Source organism: Osmerus mordax, chromosome 10 (assembly GCF_038355195.1).
Source record: "Osmerus mordax isolate fOsmMor3 chromosome 10, fOsmMor3.pri, whole genome shotgun sequence".
Taxonomy (NCBI): Eukaryota; Metazoa; Chordata; class Actinopteri; order Osmeriformes; family Osmeridae; genus Osmerus; species Osmerus mordax.
The window spans coordinates 5,661,836-5,686,997 of NC_090059.1; the positions used below are offsets into that span (position 1 = coordinate 5,661,836).

Here is a 25,162-nt window from a genome sequence, read left to right on the forward strand (position 1 = left end):
TGAACACTTTCCCAACTACTGAAGACACGGTACCCACTGTCTGTTGTTTCAAGATTTATTTTCTTCTTTTGTAAAATGGCTTATAGACGTATTTCTTGAAATTAAGTTGTGCATACTTCTGCAAGATCTACACAGTACATTGGGTGGAATCCAAGTTTTCAGTGAAGAAAGTGAACTTGTAATTTGTGTCCTCATAAAAATGGATCATTTGATATATAAGTTGCTTACGTTAAGAAAAAATATTTTTACAATGTGTTAAGAAAAAAATATTTAAAAAGGGACAACATACAAGATACAACAAGCAATCTCTAAAGCAATAAATACTACTGGTCCTAGCGTTGTGACATTTTGTATTGAATACCCACAACCCCCACCCACCCTCAACAGCCCCACCCCCTTGCCTTCTCTCCAAGTTCACCCACCCTGACTCCATCCCCAAAGGTAAACAACAAAAATAAAAAAGACAACGCAATGGGACAATGCATATTAAACACAGTACCCTCCCCCCCCCCAATATTTCTGTACATTTAAACAAGAACAATTAATGTCACAAAGTTGTTCCTCGTTGAGAGGTGCCCTCGTTGAGATCCTCATGCCCTCCAGGATTTGAATAGGTGTCAAATGATTGGTTCAAAAGCTCGTATTTAATACAAATAATGATGGAGAACCAACTCTTTCAAGAAAAGGGCTCATCAAATAATCTAGCCTACCTTTTTATATCAGTCTGTTAAACCTGTTTGAGCTACATAACATTTTTGTTGCACACAAAAAAAAAATACAAATAAAAATATGATACATTTTGGCAAATTCACAAGCTACACTACAGCTCATTGTTTTATTTCTTTATAATAATAATTTTTCAATGATGGGTCAAATATTGACCAATGAACTTTGATAAAATATGAACACATTTTCAAAGCCGTATGGCACAGAAACAAAAAAAACGAAATAAAGATTATGAACAGAGCAGACAAAGAGGAAGGAGGGCCCAGATAGAGCTGTGCAGAGTTTGAAAAAAGGGAACGGGACATGTGAAAAGGAGGATACTATTCTATAGACTTGGTCACAAGTGACAGAGGCTGAGGGGTGGTAGAGTTGGGAAGGAGTGAGTGGGAATGACACAGCCCTGCTGACTGCCGGGCCAGGGAGGACACCACTGAGGAGCCCGGCGGCCGCGAGGACGAGACGTCACTGTGCTCCAGGGCTCCGTTGTGGGTGGCACTGGGCGTTTTTCGGGCCACAGGTGCAGCAGTGTTTTCCAGAAGAACCAAAGATGGAGGAGGAGGGGGGAGCCCAGCCAGGAGGTGCGGGTGGTGGAGAGGCTGGTGGGCCGGTTTCATAGTCAGTGAGAGAGGTTGCATTTGTTCAGTCTGAGGTTTGGACTCCTTAGAGGAGGGGGAGGGGGCCACCGAGCAAGGGGAGGAAGGGGGGGAGTCTAGTAAGCTTCCGTCCGAAGACGGAGGACTGGCGCAGCTGCCTTCACCTTGGATGTAGCGAATGCACTTTTTTTTTCTCCTGGGGGGGGGGGGGGGGGGGGGTAGAGAGAAACACATTGTTCAGCATACAATCTTATTGGTTGACTACAACATCTGCTGTACAACTGCTGACCTGTAGCAGCATTTTGAATACACCATTTTTAGCAGTTGTAATATCATGTTATATACCATGTCTAAAATCTGTCTAAACCTTTTTTAGGCTATTAAGCAGGTGTATTCAAGTAGGTGCTAAGACAGCATCAGTGGTTCCAGATGTACACTTTGGATTCACAGTATCCATCCACAAAATACTACACAACACCAGACAGGTACAGAGGAAAAGAGTTGGGGCAGAGTAGACATGGGATGGGATGAAATGAAATGAGAAGTGAACAACATGACAAGAAGAAATCAGAAAAACCTAAACTACATATCTTTTATTGCAGTGGTTTTATAATTGTGTCTAAAAGACTTCTGATCTCTACTAAAACAAAGACTTTCCAGACCTACAGGAATAGCCCACATATCTACAGCAAATAAGTAGTCTCTCTTTCCCACAGTAAAATCTTTACTATTCTGAGTTTTCCCTATCGTTTCCTGAGGGAGTGGAGGGTTAAGATGCAGAGGTACAATGTCACAGGGAGCCATGCTAGGTTGCTACACGTGCCCCTAAGATGTGCGTGCGGGGTCACAGCATTATGTTTGCGTTTTTTGTATCCCCTACCCCCCTCACACACACACATCGTCTAGCATGCCTGCAGCCAACACCACTGGTCTGAACCAGACCCACAGTCAACAAATACATAAAATAGGGGGCGGTGCTGTCTACATGTTGTGTTCCAATAGGAGTGTTCTGTCTACCTCTTGTTATTTGCACTGACCCTTCCCCTCAACATCATAAGGTTTGTGCCTGCCTCAAGGGCAAGGGAACTGTTTCAGACTGTGTGCTAGCTCACAGGGACAATGGGCAAGAGGAGAAAGGAAAAAGAAAGAACAGAAAACTGAGGTGTTTGAAAGGGAGTAGTAGCAGAAGAAAGTGATTTGAAAGAAGCAAGGTTTTTAGTTCAGCCAATCCTTTTAATGCAGCAAGTGTCTGTGTGTTATTGTTTGAGATAGCCTAGGTAAGGCCTGTTTCTCAAGTCATACCCCTGCCTGTACTTATGCAGGTAGGTAAAGGTTTTTCAACAAAATATTGTGTCAACGAGCAAGATGAAGGAGCAAAGACAAGAGACTGATCAGTGAGTTAGGACAGTAAAATGGAAAGGGCAAACAGGAACGATTTGGTATAGTTACAAAACCATTGGACGTTGATGGATGCTTGAACAAAAAGAAAGGCATGCTTTTCTGAAAGGTGGGACAATTAACTCCAAAATCTGGCACAGATAGGGAAAGTACATGAAAAGCAGAAGAGTTGGCTTGAGATGTCAAGTGCTTTCTGTAGGGTTCAGATTATTGATTCTCAGCCACACCTGTAAACTGGTGTAGATTGCTCTTTCTTCACCGGTACCATCTTTTTGTGTGTCATGCAACAGTATGTTGTCAAGTGCTAACTGCCTGTCAAACTGATACAAATGAGCTAATATCCATTTTTTAACACGTGTATTGATTTATAGTATGTGCCTGTGTATGGTATTGATTTCCTTGCCTCTTGGGGAATTACGCCAGATACAGCTTTCAGGAAATGGAGCCTAGTGAGGTATTTTAACCTCTCGGCTTCTTAAGCGAAACTGGAATAATCCTTGGTTCTCAGTCTGTGTTCCTCTGATACCCTACCTGGTTTTTCATCAGCCCCATATTAATTCCTTAGGCATCATGAATAACTGCTAAGAGTCAATTTTTTAAGCCAGTGAGTCTTTTGAAGTGAAACTAACTTATATCTATGATTAAAATATTAAATAGTTTAAACAGTAATATATTGGCCTATTGGAAGTAGAAATGCATCCTGAATTTGTATTTAACACGTAACAATGCTACAGTTTACTGTAACTTCTCACTCCAAGGAAACACACCAAAAGATTTAGCTCTCTGAAAACAATCTAATACATAATAATGAATGTATAAAAATGGGATGTTGGCCGCATGCTTTGGTTTAACCACAGTGATATACAGATACCAAATGATGATGGTTCACGATGGGCTACATTAAGGTTGTGGAGAAAGTTCGAGATGAAAGGACAGCGCAGGTCAGACACAGAGAAGGGTATTACTTAACAGAAACAAATACCTACCATGAAAATATTCCCAATTCAAAGACTGCTTGTGTCAGAACAGAAAGACAACAGGTAGGGACTAAGTAAGGGTTATCAGAGAGGAGTTTGGAGGAAGAAGAGGAGGTGGAGAAAGAGAAAGAAGAGGGCATAGAGAAAAGTGTCACTGTGGGCCCTCAGAGAAAAAGGGCCAGTCTGAACACGACATGGTTATCAAGGGCCAATTAAGACAAACAAGACAATTAAATGACAGACACTTCCTGTCTAGATCCACTGGGTAGAAAATGGATTCAAACCATATACACCTAATAGACAGGTCTCCTCAATTGTATATTTGTGTATATATAGACATAAATCCATTTTCTGCCACTGGGTATACATTTTTTAAATAACAAACAACTGTGACCAGATTTAATTTGGAAATTTCTAGCAGGAGGTTCCCATCAGGAAGAGCAACAGATGAAGTGTCTTCCATCAGTGAACATCCCAGGAAATAGTGGTTGAAATAGAGGAATTGTATTAAGGAGAAGGCAAAAGTCATGATGGTTCTCCTCTCATAGAAACTACAGTGAGAGTATACCTGCATGGTTTGCACCATAAATTCAGCTGGTCAAGCCCGAACAAGGCACGACACTTCTTAGGGGTATTTGCATCTGTTAGCCAAAGAGGTAGACAAACATAACAAAAGACACACAAAAAAACAAAAAACGAACATTGTCATTGGACAAACAAAACATTTAGCCAAGGGCTGAGGTTCAGGCTGTCCTCACTGAGACCTCCTCCATACTGACCAGGCTGTGACGCTCCTCCAGCATCCCATTATGCCCAGCCCGCTGCCTTATTGCTGCTACCCCAAATTTATCACTGGCCAGTTTCCATCAACTCCCATTTGAAGCCACACCCACCCTCGAATCTCTGTGCTCGGATCACTTTAAAAAATGTGCCTTCTACAAAGCACACATGCACACACACCAGTCATACACAAACACAGATGTTTGCAGCATTTCCTCTATCCCATACACCTGTGTTAGATTGAATGAGACTGTCCGGGCAGTTTCAAAGAAAGTTGAGAGGTGGGCAACAGCTTGGCAAAACAGAAGGAGTGAACGCTAGAGATGGAGGGAAGGGAAGGAGGAGATCTCAGCTCAGTAGAGCGCAGCCATCACCTGGCCCCCAGCGTTTGTGCAAGCACACACCATACACACCTGCACGGGCCACACCAGTTATTCTGCTGATCGAGCCCAAAGCGCGCTCGACACTTCTTAGGAGCACTCAGGTCTGATGCCACAAGAGTGGTGGAAAGCCAGCAGAGAAGAGGAGGAGAAGAAGGGCATAGGAGGAGAAAGGAAACCCAAAACGGGGTGGGGGGGGGGAAGGAGAAGGGAAAGAAGGAATGAAATAAAAGGAGAAAAATATGAAAACCAGTGAATCGGTGAAGCTAGTGATTGGGGCACATTATCCACCCTTTTAATGGGCAGATGTAGTCATGCTTTATTGTTCATAGAGCAGACAGTCAGAAGACACGGTTAGTGTTTCAGACATCAGTGAAATCAAACCGCAGGCAAAAAGTAAAATATTTCATTCAGATGCAAAGATAAAGTAGAACAGTTTTATTTTGCCATTTTGATTTAATAGTTAATAAAAACTATAATGCTTTGTATGTTAAAGGAAGAGTATAGACAAGGGGAAACACAATGTTGTGTTAGGCGTCATTGATAGTGTATTTGGAAAGGATAAGAGTATAACTGTCAGGTAGAGGGTCTTAATAGATGGAGGGTGATGAAAGATGTGAGGGCAGGGCAGCCATTAAGGGGTTAAAGCCTAGTGAATGAAGCAAGGGGAAATGCATAGTCAGACCTGGATTCCAATGCCTGACACACAGTTTCCTCTAATTGACCTGTCACTCCAAAATATCAACACTATATGTCCATCCTATTTGGCAGAACTGTACCATGGTAAAGTAAACTGTGTCTGGTAGGTCGAAGGAGGAATCCTACTGTATGTAGAGGGGTTTAAATCCAGGCCTTGGTTTGTGACAGAATGTCAAACTCATGCTGGCCATCAGAAAAGCACAGCTACGAAAGAATATACTGTAGATTAAGGAGGTTTACCCTGGCATTAAATCTTTTGACTTTTTTACCTATAACATTCAGTTCTAGATATACTGCACATAGATTTTTGCCTAAGTAGGGAAGTTGTTATAGACTGAATGGCTTTAACATAAAAGCATCATTAATTAAATAAACTAAAATGAAACATTATCACTTGAGTAAAATTGCAACATAGCATTAAAAAATGCATTAAACAAAGCAAAATTATAACATATTTCAGAAATACTGTATTATAGCCCAGAAGACTTATCGGATATAAGATAATGTACTGCACATTCATAGATAAATAAATACATAATAAATCAAAAGAGGAAAAACAAGTTAGTAATTTAAGACTCAAAATGACATTAGCACCTGTAATCGGAGGAAGTGAAAGGCAAGGGTTTGGAAAATATTCTCTGTGTTCTGAAAAAAAGAACAGATAGAGAGGCCTTCAAGAGGGAATCCGTCACGAGTACGAGCGTAAAATACACGTTTATAAATTCTGCATCTGTCCTTCTCAACAATATTAAAATCAGAAGAATATTAATGATAAAAATAAATGTATGAATGGAAGAATTAGCAAACCTCCTTAATTTTTTAATGCGGGTGATTACTTTTTTTGTGTGTATGTTGATATAAAAGCATGCATGAAGACAAGCAAAGGTGAGGGGCAGCCCAAGTTACAAATACGCACACTCACTCACACATAAGCGCAAACTATCTGCAGGGCATTGGCAATATAACACATTCACACACAACTGGCAAAGTTAATGGCTCTCACAATGCTTAAATTTCACATTCTCAAAACACACATCACAGTATCATAAATGCTGGGGGCAAAGTAAGGAGGGAGGGGAGCGGGCATCATGGTGGTGAGATGAGGTGTAGGGGGGTCATGCATATTCAATATTATTAGCTAGGGAAGGCATTGGATGGGGGGTGTTACAAGGCAGTCTACCATTTAAATATTGCATTGGGTTGCTACAAAACAAAAAAAAAAAACACGAGCCAGGCAAATAAAACTAAAAACGGAAGCAAAAAAAAAGACAGAAAAAAGCTTGACTTTTATCTTGTGAGATGTCACATACTCCTGACACATGATGGGGCTTGTCTAATATGAGATATAATTGCCGCTCACTTACCATTGCCCTCTCCTGGCTGCTTATCCCTTTTTCTCTTCTTCTTTTTCCCCTGTTGGTTACCCGCCAAAAAAAGAGAAATAGACAGGAACCTTAGTTATTATATTGCAGAAGACCCGAGACATGAAATAGAAACGGGGGCCCATCTTACTGTTTATTTATTCATTCATTCATTCTCTATCCTTTTTGTTTCTGTCTGTCTCTGCCCTCCGGTTTTAAACAACCACTGCAGGCCATAACAGAACTCTCTTTTTAAGTTATTTCCCCCCCTCTTTTTTTCTTGTATCTTAGTCTTATTTTCCCCTTGTTTGTGAACATGTAGAGGAGCACTGATGGTTACAAGTTTGGGAGTTTCTGGGAGATCCTTTAGGCTGCCTAAAATGTGTGATCTCACTGGTCCAGTCAGGTCCTTGAAGACCTTGAAGAGAGGACCCTTGGTGTGTGTATGTGTGTGTGAGTGAGAAAAAATACATGTGATCACATGTGGCTTCTATGAAACATATATAAATAAGACTTGGTTTGCAAAAAAGGTCAGCTTTTTTGTCTCTAGCACCTTTGGTGATAGACAGGAGCTCAACTAAACTGACTTTATTCCTGTGTTATCGTGTGGTAAACTAGTCTTTTTAAAACAACAGATCTACAGTAAAGCACACTTGTCCCCCAGCACATGTCCTTGAGAGGGGGACAAGTACAGGGTGTTCCGTGTTGTAAACTTAAAAACTTACATAGTTGTCTCGTGCTGACCAGCCTGGGTAGAGCTGCATGTGAAGCTGTCGCTCTTTCCTGGCCAGCTCATAGTACTTGGCCTGCTCTTCCCGTGACAGGGCGTGCCACTATAGACAGACAGATTGACGGACAGACATACAGGGAGAGAGTGGGGAGGTGAGAAAGGGCCCACGGAGATGACAAAGTAAGAAAACTTATATACTCATTTATATTTGATAAAACTGATTGTTAACAGATCAAACCATCAGCATCACGCTATCTTATTTGTTGAAAAGATTGTTTAAGTAAATACAGAATGGGGAATCATTCAGGCAATCAAGTTGTTGATAAATGAAGACGAATTGTGTCTATAGAATGCCCCCACTCCCCAAAATAGTTGCCTGGTGGTAAGTAGTGGTCAGTGTGTGCAGAATATCTCACTAAGTGACTGTGAGTTTGTGTCTCACCCTTCGGCCCAGGATCTGGTTGATGGCGGCACTCTCCTTCAACGTGCACTCAGCCACAACCTTGGCCCTCATCTCCTTCATATACAGCATGAAGGCGTTCAGAGGCTTCTTTATGTGTGGCTGCTTCTTCTTCTCCTCCTCTTTTTTAGAGTCAGCGTGTTTCCTGTGGAGCAGGAGAGACAGGGGGAGAGGGAAACTTCATTCATTACTTGAAATTGGCCAAAAGTGACTGTGTGTGCAGGTAAGCAGGAGGTAATGATGGGGCTATTGGTACTCACGAGCTGTTGAGGGAGCCAATGTCGCTGTGTGAGGACTCCTGCTTGACGTTGGGTGTGACAATGGCTGGGTGGGGGATGCCCGTGGTGTGCAAACTGTGGTGGGGGGGCACCATGTGAGGGGGGAATCTGGAGGAGAGAAGACTGTGTAAATCGTCAGAGTGGACACGGGTGAAATGGGAGATGGACACATATACTTTTACAGCTATCAATTTTTTTTACAAGGGTTGGAGTCAGTTTAATTTCAATTTCATAGTCAATGTTAAAAAAAAATTGGAGTGAAAGAAACTAGGGAAAAAGTACATCTGAGTCTCTTAGAAGAGGACATAATCAAGAAGTGAGAGAACTGAAATGGAACTGACAACCAGCTTTGAAACATATAGTACAAACATGCAAGCAAGCACTGTAAACATACAGACTTCAGATTATCCATATTTACAACTTTATCACTAACAATTCATCACAATGGCCTAAGTCAAGGGTTTTAGCCAGTGAATCTCAAGATGTTTCTTTAAAATCGGCACATAACACAAAATAAGTTTCTTAATCACATTGAAAAAGCTAGACAGATTTAATATAGAAATAGCTGTATTATGTTGGAGCGGGAACGGCTCTATTCAGCTTATCCAGAAGGACGGCCAAGCTCTTAAACCGAAGGCCATTCTTAAAACCTCAAACAGAGACACTTCAAACTAAATATGTCCTTGAAATGTGTTTTATGAAACGTCCCAAGTGCTGCCATGATTGAGCCAAAATAGATGGAGAAGGAGGTCTTGTCAGGGGTCAAAGCATGGGCCTTGAATACCTTGAGCTTCTTAACTAGTGCCATTGACTGAACCAATTGGACATTTGGTTGGCCATTCCGAAACCAATGTCATTCCTTTCTCCACCATAGCTCCCGCTAAACTGATAGAATTGGATAAATGGACATTTTGTGGTTTGAACCCTACTTTGAAAAGGTGAACATTTCCATAATTCCAGAACTATACACCTGTAATGGGGATTAGGGAAGTTGTTGCAGGTTTATATGAAGTGGATAATTAATTACTTGGTGCAAGATTCAATGAAACATTGCATGGTTTTAGGCTACAGTATGTGGTAAAGCAAAAGCATAAGTTGAGGTGAGGTCTGACAAAATAAAGTGTCACCATATTTCCCAATCCTCCCTCCCCCTGGGTTTGAAACGTTGTTTTTGTATACCTCTTGCATTTTTGTTTGCATATCCCTTCCATCATTCTATTCCCTCTTCCACTAGACCGGTATAATAAATGGCATTATCATTATCATCATTAATTTGTATCTCTTCATAACACTTGTATAATAATTTCATCATCTCCCACTGCTAAGCTCATTGAGCACAATAACCCACATGCCTCGATTCACTTCACAGAGCATAACAAATACAAGCCCAGTGTGTTTGCTGTGTGTGTATGTGAATTTTTCAAAATAGATTAATTATGTGTATCTTAGACGAGTGTACAATACTGTATATTTCCGTAACATATGACCATACACAAATCAGAGGAAAAGGGTAGAGATGAAGGAGGAGGAAAACAGAGGGAATAATCATTTTTTTCCCCTTTTTTATTTTTTAAACAGCTCATTATCTAGCTATGTCTGGCTGCATGGCTCCAAGCCAGAATATAATGATGAGCATAAACTCGCCAGGAACAACTAGTTTCTGTTGGAGGCAATCCCAGGGGAGAGTGTGCCCCCCCCCACCACACACACACTCTCTCTCACATGTTGCCCTCCCTCCACTCCTTCCTTCATCACTGACACGTTTGTGTTTGTGCCATGTCATTCGCTGAGGGAACCACAGCAGTGGCTGCAGATAGGCAATCATTAAGCAGCTGCACTTCCCCTCTCTCTCTTTTTCTTCTTCATTTTTCTTTCTCTCTTGGCACACTTGTTAAAATGTCTTCTGTTCCAGCATCCTTTTTTACCCTCCTTCTCCCTTTATCCCTCCTCCTGTCCCCTCACCACATCCACAACCCCCTACCCTTCTCCCCCACTGCCACTGCACGGGTCCAGGTTATGGTTTAAACATGACGGCCATCCCTTTGATGTGCGGGGGCATCATCATCATCATCCAGTCTCATCAGCACAGAGCAGCGCCTTGGACCAATTTAGCCGACAGAGACGGAGGCAGAGTCTCCCCCTCCTCCACCCCACAACCTCCAGGCTTCTATGTCTCAATCTGAAAGGTAGGGGATAGTTGGGTAGGGGTGGGTCACTGATGCATTGTAAGCCTGGTGTCAGGCAGTGCCATTTAATTGCCAATGTGAGGCGGTCCCCCCCGTGCCTGTTTAATGTATAATGACCTGGCCGGCACACTTCTTCCTTTCCCCAAGAGAGAGGGGGGGAGGAAAGAGAGAGGGGAGCAGGGGAGGAGAGAAAGAGAGAGAAAGAGAGAAAATATCAAAGGACAGACTTGGACATAGGGGGCTAGGGGCCTACACTTCCTACCACTTCTCACAAACACACAGTGGCTAATGGACCTAAATAGTTACAACCCCATCATCAAAATAACGTATTTAATTTGGTCTTATGACCACCGCTCTCTCTCTTCCTTACTCTCTCAAATAATTTTTCTATGAGACATGGGTGCAAGGTGTTCATTGAGGGGGGTGCCAGACACAAGATTTGGGCTCATTGGCTGTGTCCTAATTCCTGTGGAATAATGCATTGGGTCCTTACTAACATACTCTGAAACACCAAGCCCTGTATCTCATCTGTGTATGTTGTCACTACACATGGCCTTGAAGATAGATAATTCCTGATGTATTTCAGGTAGATGTGGCTTTAAAGCAAGTTCCATGGCTGCTTGGCTTTGCAAAAACCCAGATGTTTACTCAATTAGCCCAAACTCTCCCCCCAAAGTAACTGGCAAACCAAATGGCAATTTCTCCCCTACGTCTGTTTAAAATCCCCCAGTGCAGTTTTTAACAGGGATGTGTTAAACCTTCTTTCTCCAGACAGCCCACGACCCTCCACCTTTTCAGATTTGCTAATTCAATTAGGGTCTCATCAGAAGACATTAGCTCCAGCCAGCCCCATACCCAATCCCCTCAAACCCCCATGCAGCTGATTCAATTAGCCACCCTGGAAATAAGATGATCACTATGTAGAGCTTGTCATTAGGAGGAAATTAGCTGTCACTTAAAGCACCAGGTCTGCTGGGTGTGGCTACTGCCAGACATACAGTAACCACACATACACACACACCTGAGAACAAACAAGACCAGACCAGGCCAGGGCTGGGAAAAATTTTGTTTAGGTGGCTGCCATGATTTTCCCAGATGTCTCAAAAAAAGATGGGTGAAAATCCACTTTAACCTGGTGCCACCAAGCCCCAAACATTTGACGTGCGTGGAGAACCCAAGTAGGCTACCTCTCAAGGATAATAGTGAGGAAAGGACTAGAAACAAAGGAAGTATGGCCAGTGGGGATGCAAGTATCCTTTGTGATACACAAAAAATATAATATAATATTTGAAGATGTGAAGATAAAATTAGCAAGGATAATGTAGCCAGGTCAACTGTGGAAGTGTTAACATTAAGCTTTAGCCTCGTCTAGCTTTAACCCCGTATTCTAGGACTATGTCTTCCAAATCCTTTTCACACACCCTCCAATGTCAGAGCGATTGAGCAGTTGAGCTGTTTTGCCTCTCACCCCTTCACGCTCTGCCTTCAAACCATGAACCAGCCACTTCTGTAATCTTCATATGCTCTGCACTGAAATGCCTTGTGAATGCAATAGCTTTATATTGGAAGGAAGGAATTTCTGAAATGTGGGAGGGGGGAGAGAGGGGCATAAGAAACTATTTTTGTGTATTATTATTATTTTCTTTTAGGTTAGCCAAATTCAAAATTTCATGATCCATTTGTCATCTGCTGTTCTTCCCGCTTCCAACACGATACAGAAAAATGGGGGCCCTCAGAGGAGCAATAACTAGTTAAAAACACAGCAAACAAACATATGTACTTGTGTCCAGAGCTCTACTTGAGCTGTTATGGTTCCAACTAAAATGCTAGCCAAGTGTTGAACTTCAGCATACATCATCCACTTCATGTAAAAGAGTTTGTGTTTATGCCTGTTAGAAAATGGCAACAAGGACATGACCAGTCTGATTTGAGTGCCGCCTGACATGCAGCTGGGGTAATTGTTCTTCGGGGGCCTCATTAGAAAATGATAAATATAATTAATATTTGATGTTAGCTGGGGTTGCACAATGGAGAATTGGCCCTTTGAACATGGAGATGGGGAGCGTGCTTTCCTTAAGGGAAAGTTTCACGCTGACTCAATGTGTGCATCTCTTTATGCACTTGCATCATCGCTTGTGTGTATGTAGGTGTTATTTCCCAGGACTCGACTCACCTTGACATGGATGCGTTAACAGTGAGCGCAGTTGGGTAGGGGTGTCTAAAACCCCCTGTCGTGATTGGATAAACAGGTTGACCTTGCCTGAGAAGGAGGGGGGGGGGAGAAGAAAGGAAAGGTAAGGGAACAGGGTTGACAGAAGGAGAAGAGGAGGCAAAGCCCTCTCTCGCTCGCTCTCTCTCTCTCCCTGTTGTGGGCCTCTTTATTCTCATTTGATCAGGACAAAAATCTAGGGGATTGCAGAGTGCAGATCAAAGGGAGGCAAACTCTGAACAATTTGAATGCCACAAATCTTGATAGGAATGGCTAATTAAATTTCATAACCCTTCGCTTGGTGTCGACGGAGTGGGGCCCCCTTCCTCCCCAAGCTGGAACTAGGTGTTTTGTTGTGATAATTAAAGACGAAGTGCGGGACTCTTTAATGGAGCCATCACGCTAATTGAGGTCTACACATCCAAAGACAAACAATAATGAATGTAAATTTATACCAAAATAAAGTGCGGCGAATCAAAGGGCGCTGCGGCTGCGCCAGGGGCCTCTCCCGGTATTTAGATCGCGGTGAGAAAACATTAAATTAACAGAGCTTAATTTGTAGGCTTTTGTCATATTAACAAGTGTTGACAAGATTTAGCAGGGGAGAGCCCCCGTGTGGAATTGTGGGTAAAAAAAAAGGGGCAATCATCGTTCGTTATTGTAATTGCACAATACAGAGACATGCAAAATAGCATTTGCCAAAAGTATCAAGTTAGGGTTCGGTAGGGTGGGTGGGGTGGTTTGAAGAAACCACAGTATATCTTTACGGTGCATAAGTCAGCGCATGACTTGAATGTCTAAACTGTTAAGAGAGAGACAGAGGTGTGCTGCAGCATGGTCAGCCAAGAGTCTTAATAGTGCCTGATTCAAAATGGAGGACACAGATTGGGGGATCCAAGTGAAAGCTAGTCCAATGTGCTGAACTAATGATGCCAACAGTCAAGGAAATTCAGAAAACATCTGTGGAACCACAACACACTAGTTGAAAACATTTTGTTGTGCAAGATACATTTCCATTGCATAACCCTAACTTTTGACATAACTATTGCTACAAGTAATGAATGTGTGCCAAATGTGTACTTTTCAGTACAGTAAAATACTACTGGTGAGTTGAGAAAGAGAATAATAATGGGGTTGCTTACTGTGGAACTAACCATCCCAGTGGATGGGGAATCTGGCCGACAGTGCCAGGCGATAGAGGGTAGTAGGGAGATATGTCTGGAGGATGTGGAGGCCTTGGTATTCCTGAGGAAAAAACAGAGAAAGACCATGCAGAAAGAAAAAGGGTGAAGGGGTGGATGGAACAGAAAGACAGGTTGAAGAATTAGACAGAGAGAAGAGAGAGAGAAAGGATGAACAATTAGAGAAAGAGAGGAACAGTAATCCTATATGACAATATATCCTCCTTTGGTTGAAATCTCAGTTAAATGCATCCTTTGTGAGTTTCACAACTGAACAGAGTCAACATGACAGGAACCTAGGTAGGGAGGAGGAGGTAGAGGGTGTGTGTGCTCCCATGTACTGTACACAGAGCTAAATCACATGTCCTGATCAAAGCTTTGTGAGGCGACGCTGGCAGAATGCATTGAGAGATGGAGGGAGAGGGGGGGAAACACTAACACGATCCTGTTACATTTTTCTATTGAATCAGAGGATTAACAACAGGCGATAATTGAGGATTTAGAAGTTAACAAAACAAACGCCGCCATCGCATGTGCACCGACTGGTAGTGTCATATATTAGGGATGTGATCCATTTCACCACAATACAATGAGATCCGTCCCTATGATTGAAAAACTGTTTGAAGCTTATATGTGAAGGTTGTCTGTTGATACACATCGGGATCTGATTGTATTTGAGTTGTTCATAAAACCAAAGGCTCACCGACATTAATGCAATTTCCGCTGTAAACAAGCATGCCATAATGCCGTCTGCCAGCAACAATCGTAACAGTATACGCAGCAGGAGTTGGTAGACACCAACAGAAGTTGGTAAACAACCATAAGCCTCACTGCAAACTGTTGAACAGCTAACTGAAATATAAAGATGACACTGCAGTGTTTAGTCTACTGTTCAGAATCATCATTTAAATGGCTCTTCGGAATGGCTGTAATTTGAGTTCCTAATGTCATTGTAAATCAGGCTGTCCATATAAAGTATTGTCACCTGGACTCCATGCTCAACAAATAGATGGAAGGCCCTTTTTCCATCAGATGAACAGTGACAGAAATGTCTGTGTGAGGACAGCTTGTGTAGAGGGCATTGCCATCTGATCATGGGTATCTCAATGTTGCCTTCCGATATGGTGGCGGCTGACAGGCAAAAAAAGTTATCTCTGACAAACCACCTCGGAACATTAGCCATTAACCAGACAGGAAAGTCATGAGGGAAACTGGCGAAGTGGGGAGGGACTTTTATTTTGTACAGTTTTTCCTGGCTGGTGTACTTGTTCAGCTTTGGATATGGAGTGTTTTTTGGACTTGGCTGATACTGCCACAATGGACCTAGTTGAAGAGTTTTGCAGAACTGACCCTGTCCTCTTCCTCCTCTCAAATGTGTCCACTATTGGTGTAGGTGTCACACCCAGAGTTATGACAGGGAACTAGGTCTGTGGGAAATTGACCCTTGAGAATGGTTCTGTCATCGCTGCTTGACAGGGGCCTGCAAAACATTTTTGCATCTCCAAGCAGACGACGTCTCTGAGGGGGTCCCGATTTTTTTTTGATTTTTCAGGACTAAAAAAGGAAAGAGACATTTTCCTACAAACTCATTGGTTCACCCTTTGTTGTTGACTTCTTGTACTGAATGTGGCAAGTCCTTATGAGAGGAAAGTGTTAACCCCATGCCATCTAGAGCTCAAGTTTTAATATAGCTTGCTAATTAATTAAACACAAAGCTTAATGAAGCAGCACCATTAAGGGACACATTAAACAGCAGCTGGGTTGTTATCACCCATTTGTAAGGACGATCATCATAAGGGAACATTATTACCTAAAAACACAAACATAGCCCGCCAGAGACCCATCAAATAAAGGAAATAATTGAATACACACAGAGAAGTGCATTAAATGGTAGGTTAAAATGAACATAAAGATTTGCAGTAGAGATCTTGCTGTAGCATTTTACCAGTCTTTTTACCATGTGTCTTTCCTTTTATAGTAATATTACATACAATCTGTGTAAAAGTGGACCGTATGCTGGCTGGTTTTGGGTGTGTGCAGGTTTGACTGAATCATCAAATGTCCTCATCTAAATTGGGAGAAGTGAGGACATTCCTCTCCTTGCCAGAACCCAGAGAGAGAGTGTGTGTGTGTGTGTATATCTGCTAAATGAATAAATGTATGTGTGTGAATGTTCGCTGGTTCCAGGGACACATTAGCAGAGATCTTTGTTTTAGGAGCCATGGCCTGGCTACAGGACGAGACACTTTATAACCCGTCTCACCATGCCAGGGATGGGTATTAACAACATGAAAATCTCTATGTTGTGCTGGAGAAAAACCAACACCTAGTAAACTGTAACGTCCTTTTTCAACAAACAGGCTTTTGAAGGACTATGTTGGGTATTCCCCTTTGTATGCAGACAAATGTCTACAATGGAACATGAACACATACAATGGAACATTGTAGACATTTGATGGAGATTTCTTCAGTCCCTGGATAGTCCTTGGATTAATACGTAATTAGTTCTGGCTTCATACGTCACAGACTATCATCAGAAAAAACTGCTGAGGTGACAATGGGTATCTGTAGGCATGTGTGTGTCTGTGAGTATGTATTTAGTCTCTTACCTGTTTTAGGATCCACATCTGTCTGTAGGTGTGGTGGGGGGTTGCCCGGTGTGAAGTGCTCATTGCTGTAGGTTATCAGAGGTGTGAGCGGGTGCACATGGTGAGGGTGCTGTACCACGGGGACCTTATTAGACTGAATAGAAAGAAAGAGGGATGACAAACAACAAGAAAGAGTAGTGTCAATATTTTGGACTAAGGGTGTAAATCGCAAGCACTGCAGTAGCAAACTATCAGCGCTCAGCTAACAAGACTTGTCATAACCCACTTTGGGCGCCAAACTACCAGACCACAGTAAAAATTTTGATCAGAATCAGAATCTGAATGGGTTTTATTCACCATGAAGGTTTGCACAGACAAGGAATTTGCTTTGGAAGGTGCAAACATTAAACATATAGGAATCTAAAATTTAAACATGAGGACTAACTATACTAAGGGTACATAACTAGCAATACTAAGTGGCATTAGAATTAAAATAAACTATACAATAAAATATAAAATAAAAAAATGTCAGTAATTAAGAAGATCTGTGTTGACGGAGCAGTGACAAGTGTTACCATCTCAATGCCAAAGGGGCAACCATCTTGCATTAAGATGGGCGGGAACACATAAGGATCCTGTTATATAGGCTGGATCGATCGAGTGAAAAACCAGCGAATCAAGCCAGTGCTTGTAAATCAGTTATTAAAACAACAGTTAGCACTCATCCATTTATTCATTACACCATTCGCCTGCTCTTCTACCTCCCTCGCTCCACCACTTCCCCCACTCGCCATCTCCCTCTGTGTAGCACCCTGAGGGAGATGGTGAGGAGGGGGAAGGAGGGGTAGAAAATCAATTTCAAGATTTTTGCCAAATTAGGTTTAGCTATGTAATCTGCTCTTTGTGCTCCTAAGTGGTGCTGGCTCCCTTTTTTCAATTACTCAAAGATAACAGTTGGGCTTAGGGGGTGCACTGCTATGGGCTCTGTGTTAACCACAGCTCAGCTCCACTATCTCTCCTGTGTGCACCCACACAGCCCACACATAACCAGATTAAGGTTCTGGTCTAGATTAAACCAATGGCAAAGGTTTATACCCACATTACTATTCTGCCCCCAGCAGTCAAAGAAGCATTACTAATCAGGCTTATGATAATATGACTGGTGTGTTTGAGGGATGAGGATAATGTGGGGTGTGTGTCAATGTTTGCATGTGTCTATTGGGTTAAAGTGACTGGCCACTTACAGAAAGAAGAAAAACATGCAGAATGTATTGTTGGAAACCAATAATTATTATGGAAAAGCAAAGGCTAAACAAAACAATATTTGAAAGAGACCGTTCCTTCTGTTTCCAAAAATGAAAGTTGTGGTGATCATCAAAATCCTCCTGTCCTGTAGCTACATGTATACCTAAAATACCTTCTGTGTGGTTGAGAGGAGGGTATAGGAGGGTGTAGCATTAGAGGAGAGGAGCATTCCCTATTGCCATGGTCCCAATGAAAGATTAATGAACCCAGTAGAACTAGGAAGAAGAGGGAGAGACTCTGGGGAGTCATTCACAGCCCTGAGCTCAAAAGACTGTAGAGAGAGGGGTAAAGAAAAGAGGGGGGGGTAAAGGGGTAAGTTTGTGGAAGAACACAACTTGATAAGACAAATACCAAATAGAAATCAACATGTTTCTCATTCTATAGTCTAGGGGTGGGGTGGGGGGGGGGGGGGGGGGGGGGTTGACAGCTGCCAAACAGCTGATGAGATGGCCATTGAATGACTGTGCTGCCCCCATATGGCCTTCTCTCCTCCCTGCCTCCCCCTCCACCCCCCGTCGGTAATGATGTGAAAGAATGTTGTCAATTCTCCCCTCACTGAAAGGCTTTAGTGGCCATTTTAATGAATTCTTTTGTCCAGGGACCCTGCCATTGAGAAGACAGTTCATTATGCCCATCCACTGAGTCCACATTTAGAGAGAGGAGATAGAGAGTGACAGAGAAAATCTGAGGAGGAGAGCAAGAGGGAGAAAAAGTTATTGTATGTGTGTGAGACAGAGAGAGAGAGAGAGAGAGAGAGAGAGAGAGAGAGAGAGAGAGAGAGAGAGAGAGAGAGAGAGAGAGAGAGAATGTGCAAGTGGGACAAGCCAACCAATTTATATCATTGTCATTGCCGCCTCTTTGATAGGACAGAGTTTCTTTTCAAAAGGATCTAGCAGGAAAAAAAACACAGCCAACCACTCACGTTTAATGTGGCTTCTAGATCACTACTAGACCAGGCCTACAACCACATTTTAGCTAGTCTAAAACAGCCATCTAACAATTTAGAGCAATTTAGTGCACACACACACTGTCATGCCGAGTTTCTGCAGACCCACACAGAACAACAGCGACAGCCATCACAGCCTCCCATCAACAATGCTGAAAGCCCACATGTACTGTGGTGCTGTCTACCTCAACACCACTCAGACTACGAGGGTGGTGAAAACATGCTGTCAGTGCACCTGCTGCTGGGTTCACACCATGCGAGCCACTAAGACATCTGAACTCTAGATAACTGGAAGAAAGGTAAATGAAGCTACCATCTACTGTAGTGTCTTCACAATCTACATTAGGCCATTGAGACTTAATTGTTGCTGTTCAACACTGTACCCTCACACACACACAAAGCCCAATTTAAGATGAGCCAAGCCAAGTCTCTGTGCAAACCATACAGATCCACCTGCCTAATAAAATAACCCTTGTAGAGGCGCTGACGGAATCACCACAGACTCCTCAAACAAGCCAAACGCAAAGCGCACAAACAAAGAAACAACGTGGGAGTCTTTTCTCTTCTCTCCCTTTCTACAAGGCAGAAGAAAGACACAGACTTTCTGTTTCTATCCCTCCCACTACCTTCATTATTACAATAGATAACAGGAGACCCATCATGGAGGAAATGTGTGTGTGTGTTCTACTATGTACACACAACCACACACTTTCAGTAACTTTCATATGATTCTTTGACCATGAACACTCAACAATTCCTAGAATGAATGAATGACTAAACTTTAAAGACATCTCTACTAAAAGGATATGGATTCGCACACACACAGACGTGTACATGAACATTGGATAATTTTGTTTATATTGTCACGAAAGAGGATAATCATTGAGTACACTTCCAAGAGCAATCCCACATCTGCTTGGAGTGAGTGCATGTGCATGCCGATAATGTGCACGTATGCATGCCAAACCCCCTTGACGTGCTTATCAGCAGTGGTATCAGGGGTCCTGATCCCTGGCAGTGGCCCCACTTTTGTCGAATCCGTGTGGATGGAAATAATGTCTGTGTGTGAAGGCTCTCAGTTGCCATGACAAGTGTCACACACACTCACCATCAGAGTCTGTCTTGCTCACTGACTGCTTACCCCCCTAGTCTTCCCATCAAGGGATCACTTAGAAATGACAGTAGGTATACTAGGCAAGCTCAGTACAGGTTTTAAGATAAAACCACAATCTTTGGTCTGAAAATTACTCTGACCATCATAACGATGATCTTAAATGTTTTAAATATTTAGATGGCTACATACAATGGACAATAGTAACAATAGACAATTAATGAGCGAAAAAACACATTGTTAAATGTTTGACTTACTTATATTATATATTATATAAAACAGCCAAAACTTTCTTTGACAAATGGGAAAGATCACTACGGCAGTGTAGGGGTGGTGTTGCAGGCACTGAGACTCTGTGTAGAGGGGAAAACTGGACGAGGGAAGCCTGTTGGCCTTCCATTTCCGTTTGGTGGCACCTCACAAGGGACAATCGGAGGCCTACATGTGAAGGTGCTGACCTTGTGGGCCCAGAGGGGGTAGGGGGTTGGAGCTCCTAGGGCCCCCCTCTAAACGTTGTGTCATGATATGATGAGTTGTCACAACCGCTCGTAGTGCTGTAATGAGCTGAAGTGAAGCTGAGGCGGAGGGTCGTGGCTGGGGGGTTAGAAGCGGAGGGGTGACACCACGATGATGGATTGGGGTCCTCTCAGGCCTACAAATTCCAGAGCAAGCAGAAAAAGCCAGAACCTCCTGAACCGCTCCCAAAACATGCGCCGGTGGCCTAACCTGCCGGTGGAGTAACTTGATGCAGAAAACAGGAAGAGAGAGAGTGTGTGTGATGATGGAACAGCCAAATATTTACAAATAAGAAGATAATGGCTTATTTGGAGTTTAGTATTTTGCCCAATTGTTCTCCTCTGCAAGCAGACTACTAATAAATGTGTATCATAGCCTGGGCGTACAAACTTCATAAAACTAAACAAACCCAAACAAATGATAATTGTAAAACATTACTGAGCAATGCTGTATTTCTTTTAGCTGTGTGTTAATAGTGCGAGCGCTTTGAGTTTGCTTACAGGGAAAACCCACAATGGCAATGAGCTCTGTCTAGAATTGCCTTTCAGGGATCTGTAAAATATTATTATGCAACATTATCTAATATTACAATAAATAAATATGTTTTATATATGAAGGATGCAGACTTCCAGAAAAATACCCCATTGAATCTGGCTCATGACACAAAGACTATATTTAAAAGTTAATCTATTCACTTTGCTGCAGTGACATAATAGCTGCTAATCAGAGGAGCAGAGCAAAAATATTATCTGGGCAAAAGTCTTTGCTCTCCTTCTCATCTATCTTCATTCACACGGAAGGCTTTCTTTAACAAAAAATAAATACATTTAAATCTGCATTGTCTTTGATGTCAACATTTCAGATTATTTTAGATAGCAAGACCTAATGTCACTTGGATACATAAATTGTGTTCAATTGCTTAAATATTGAAGGGGCTTTAGAAAAGGAGTGTGTCTGAAAACCAGAAATGCATGTCAACATGCATAACTGTGTCTACACCTGAGTGGAAGGGATTTCTAAAAGGTAATCCTATAAAGCTGAGCTGAGCATCGTCTTTTGAAATCAGCCTTGTGCACTTCCAGTTGAAAGAAGGCAATTAAAGATTTGAATTACACAGCAAAATTAAGATTGGAATATGTAAATTTGCAGGGGCTGTATTCACAATTCTTCTCTTTCTCGAAATTCATGGTTAACAGATGAGGATGCTCAAATAAGGCACATACCAGTTACATGATCTAATAAGAAAACCAATACAAAATGTGTCAACCGAAACAAGTTTTAAAACGATGTGCTAAATTGACTCAAATAGCGCCACATTATATGATTCCAAATTCAAGTTTCCTGTGCATGAAGCAATAACATATTGCATATACAGCACATATGTATCAGGAACAGATCTCGTCTTCCCCTTTTGCACAAACAACAACAAAAAGCAGAGATTCGTTTGAGGAAGTATTTAAAGCCACTTAGAAGCAGATGACCGTCAGCCTATGAATAGTAGGGGGATAAGGAGACCCCTCCTGTCAACCTCACGTCTATGATAATATATGTTATGGGAAAAGTTAAATTGTGATGGTTTAAAAAAAGGCTTATACAATAAACCAATAACACAACTGAACTGCAGAGTTGGGTAAAGAGAGAAGGTAGATTAAAGAGAGGCAGGGTGTGTTACTCACCCAGTCGCTGATATTGAAATGCCAGCAGCCCACCTGCTGGAGGAGTGAGATCCCGGGGGGCAGAAACAAAGTTCCTTTACCTCCCCTCTTTTCCGGCCCCACTAAAGCACCATCTCTTGAGTACATGACCCCCCCCCCCACCCCCCGATGTGACCCCCACCATCTCTATCCACCTGCCAGCCCTAAAATTCCTACTTCTCTGAAAAAACTTTGTTTTCCTTCTATTCTTTCCTTAACTTCTTCTGTGTTTATTTTTTTTTGCCTCCACTTGGGTCCTCCGATCTGCCAGTGTGTGTGGTTGTGCAGGTGTCATAACCCTCTCACATGGGCCACGTTCGCCTGGAGCAATGAGTGGAGCATTGTTCCCCAGGGTTCTGTCCCCAAAGTTACCGTAGACTGCATATCTAGGGGGATCCGTGACAGGCTCTTGGTTTGAGGCCTAGTTTACCCCCCCCTGCTCCTCCACTACCAGCGCAGTCCCTCACACCCACTGTTGGCCAGTAGCTTCCTCGCCTCAAAAATCACAACAAATTAAAGTAAGAATGCATTACAGGGCATGAAAATACACAGCGTTGATTTTAGGCATGGAGATGTCTTACCATGAGGAATTTGATAAAATAATAATAATAATTCTGTTACTATCCTACTCTAGGTTCAGCCTGTGAGTGTGTTATGAGGGTGTTGATGGGTTAGAATGTTTGTTTGTGTGGGCTCTGCTATGCCTCCAGGAGGCCCAGAGATGAACTGGCAGCTTGAAAAGTTTTGGCTACAACAAGGTAAACTGAGAAAGCAAGGGAAAGAGACAAAGAATAGAGACAAAGAAAAAGAGGGAAAAAAAGTAACAAGACAACAATATCCCCAAATGGAGGGCAGGCTCAGCAAAGTGTAGTGAACAGTCACTTATCTCTATAAATCTGACAATCCCCTTTAAATCCCACTATCTAGTGGGTAGTGGGTAGCTATTTGTCTTTACTTCACTTTAACATACACATAACATTTCTACTTTTTTTCCACCCCCTCATTAATACTTGAGAAAAGGACAGACAGAAAAGGACTTCTCAAGAGTTCTTCCCCTGTGATGCAATCAACTGTTCAAGGCCTCACACCCAGTCACAACCCCCTACGACACTCCCATGTCCTTTTCCTCTTAAACACCTGATAATCTTAAATCTCATCGGAATTTTCCCACTTCCATGTGTTTTGCAAATCTAAAAGGCCTTTGAGCAGTGCACAAACACCCCGGAGAGGAGCTAGTCAACAGTGCACAAGCAAAGTGTACCTTAACTTCCTTCAACAGGGTCTGTCAGTCTTTTCTTAGATTTTAAAGCAGTTGTCGATTTGATGTTAACTCACAAATATTTTTTTGTGAGAACATTAATTGTCAGAAAGACAATTAATGTTTAAGACAATTAAAAACCCTAACAAAAAATGTATCTATGTTTAATATAACAAATTCATCTGAAATGGTAGTATAATTACTGAATAACAATTAAATGGTCATACTGACAGATACAAAATTATAATAACACATTTATACTTATAAACACATTATTTTTGTTATATAGGTTGTTAAATTCAACCTGCAACATATTTTCCCTATGTACTTCGTAAATTTCTTGGGCTTTGCTTTTTCTCTTTCACTCTCCCTTTCCCTTTCTGCACCCTGCTCTTCTCTGGCCTTCACAGAGCAGTCCTGAGGCCCTTAATGCCAAAACAAAGACCTGGGAATGTCCTATACACGGCTCTGACAAAAGCAACAAGGCTCAAGCTTGACAAGTAAAAGAGCCCCAACAACGTGCCGGCTAATTGCCTTCCCTCCCTCCATTCAGTGCGACCGCCACACTCCCGCGACCTCCTTTGTCCCACGTGCACTTTCTTAAGTAAACTGCCAGTTGCTCGCAAATGATAGACAGCTCCCAATCAAATGGACACAATAAAAACAGTGAGCCCAACAGGAGACGACCCTTCTGAGCAAGACGAAAAATAAAAGCTTTCTATAATATTGCAACGTCCCCAGTATTTGCCCGAGACAGAAAACGTGTTTAGAAAAAGAAACCAAAAAAGGAATATGAAAAAAGAAAAGGCTAAAAAATGACAAAAAGAAAGAGACCGGAATGAACAGTAGTTTTACTAATCCCCTTATACTGACATAACTTTAAGAATATCAGGACAGTAGACTAAAACACCGAAATACTGTACACACATATTTAAGGGCTACCACCCATAATGTGTTTTTAGCTGTAAAACTTTAATATGATTCAAGCATGCTTTTTGAATACAGAAAAGTTAGCAAAAAAAAAACACTACCAATAATAACAAATTACAACAACAATAACACATTTTTGCAAAAAAAATATTTACTAACATAATACAAAAAATCTCCCATTCCTTTTGAGAAATCAAAATAGTTTTTCACTTTTTAGAGAAGCAATGGAAGAAAAATACATAAATTATATTTGAATGACTTTCATTCACCACTACATATTTGATGTCATTTTTTATAACCTAAATAATATTTATAATGATTAATTTGTAGTCCACATAAGTGATTTTTAGTTAGTTAATGATTAATAGTTTTAGGTTGTTGATGTCTTGAACAACAACTTTGACACAATCTTGTCAGACTGTCAAGACAAAGCAATCAAACACTGCCTTTCATTACTCAAATTGTCAATCTGTCACTTAGAAACTTAAGTGTTATAAATTGATAAATAAAGGACATAATGCTACAAAGGAATTCCACCCCCAAAAAATATATTTAAAGCCAAGCAAACACTCTTAAACCAACAAAACAAAAATTCACCAGAGGTAATAAAAATGTGTAAGTCTTACCATTTAAAAGAGCTGTATTTGGGATGCTGCTCGGTTCCTGGTTAAAACAAGCATGCTGGCGCTTGTGGTAGCGCACCGACTACAAGACTCACATCACCATGTCATCCACTAATCCACTGGGGGGCAGCACCTCATCTACGGCAGCCTTTCCCAAACCCCCCGATCGGCTGATTCGATAACAGACCGTCCGTTAAGGAGAGGCGAAAGGCAAGCAGGAATGGAGCGCTGGC

The 25,162-nt window shown here is 42.0% G+C and overlaps 1 protein-coding gene across 7 annotated transcripts in view; it reads right to left on the minus strand.

The window, feature by feature from the left end:
* Positions 1-514: 514 nt before the first annotated feature.
* Positions 515-25,162, minus strand: part of tcf7l2 (transcription factor 7 like 2) — an 88,307-nt gene continuing 63,659 nt past the window's right edge. The window contains exons 6-15 of one of the 7 annotated variants that reach the window (XM_067244276.1): positions 16,568-16,700; positions 13,920-14,022; positions 12,742-12,828; positions 8,365-8,490; positions 8,087-8,249; positions 7,640-7,747; positions 6,918-6,966; positions 6,148-6,198; positions 4,263-4,335; positions 515-1,515 (exon numbers count right to left, since the gene is read on the minus strand). In XM_067244276.1, the coding sequence (XP_067100377.1) occupies positions 1,047-1,515; positions 4,263-4,335; positions 6,148-6,198; positions 6,918-6,966; positions 7,640-7,747; positions 8,087-8,249; positions 8,365-8,490; positions 12,742-12,828; positions 13,920-14,022; positions 16,568-16,700 (1,362 nt within the window). In that variant the 3' untranslated portion in view covers positions 515-1,046. Of the gene's footprint in view, positions 1,516-4,262; positions 4,336-4,883; positions 4,961-6,147; positions 6,199-6,917; positions 6,967-7,639; positions 7,748-8,086; positions 8,250-8,364; positions 8,506-12,741; positions 12,829-13,919; positions 14,023-16,567; positions 16,701-25,162 lie in introns of all 7 variants that reach the window. The other 6 variants (XM_067244282.1, XM_067244275.1, XM_067244277.1 and 3 more) reach the window with 6 other exon arrangements.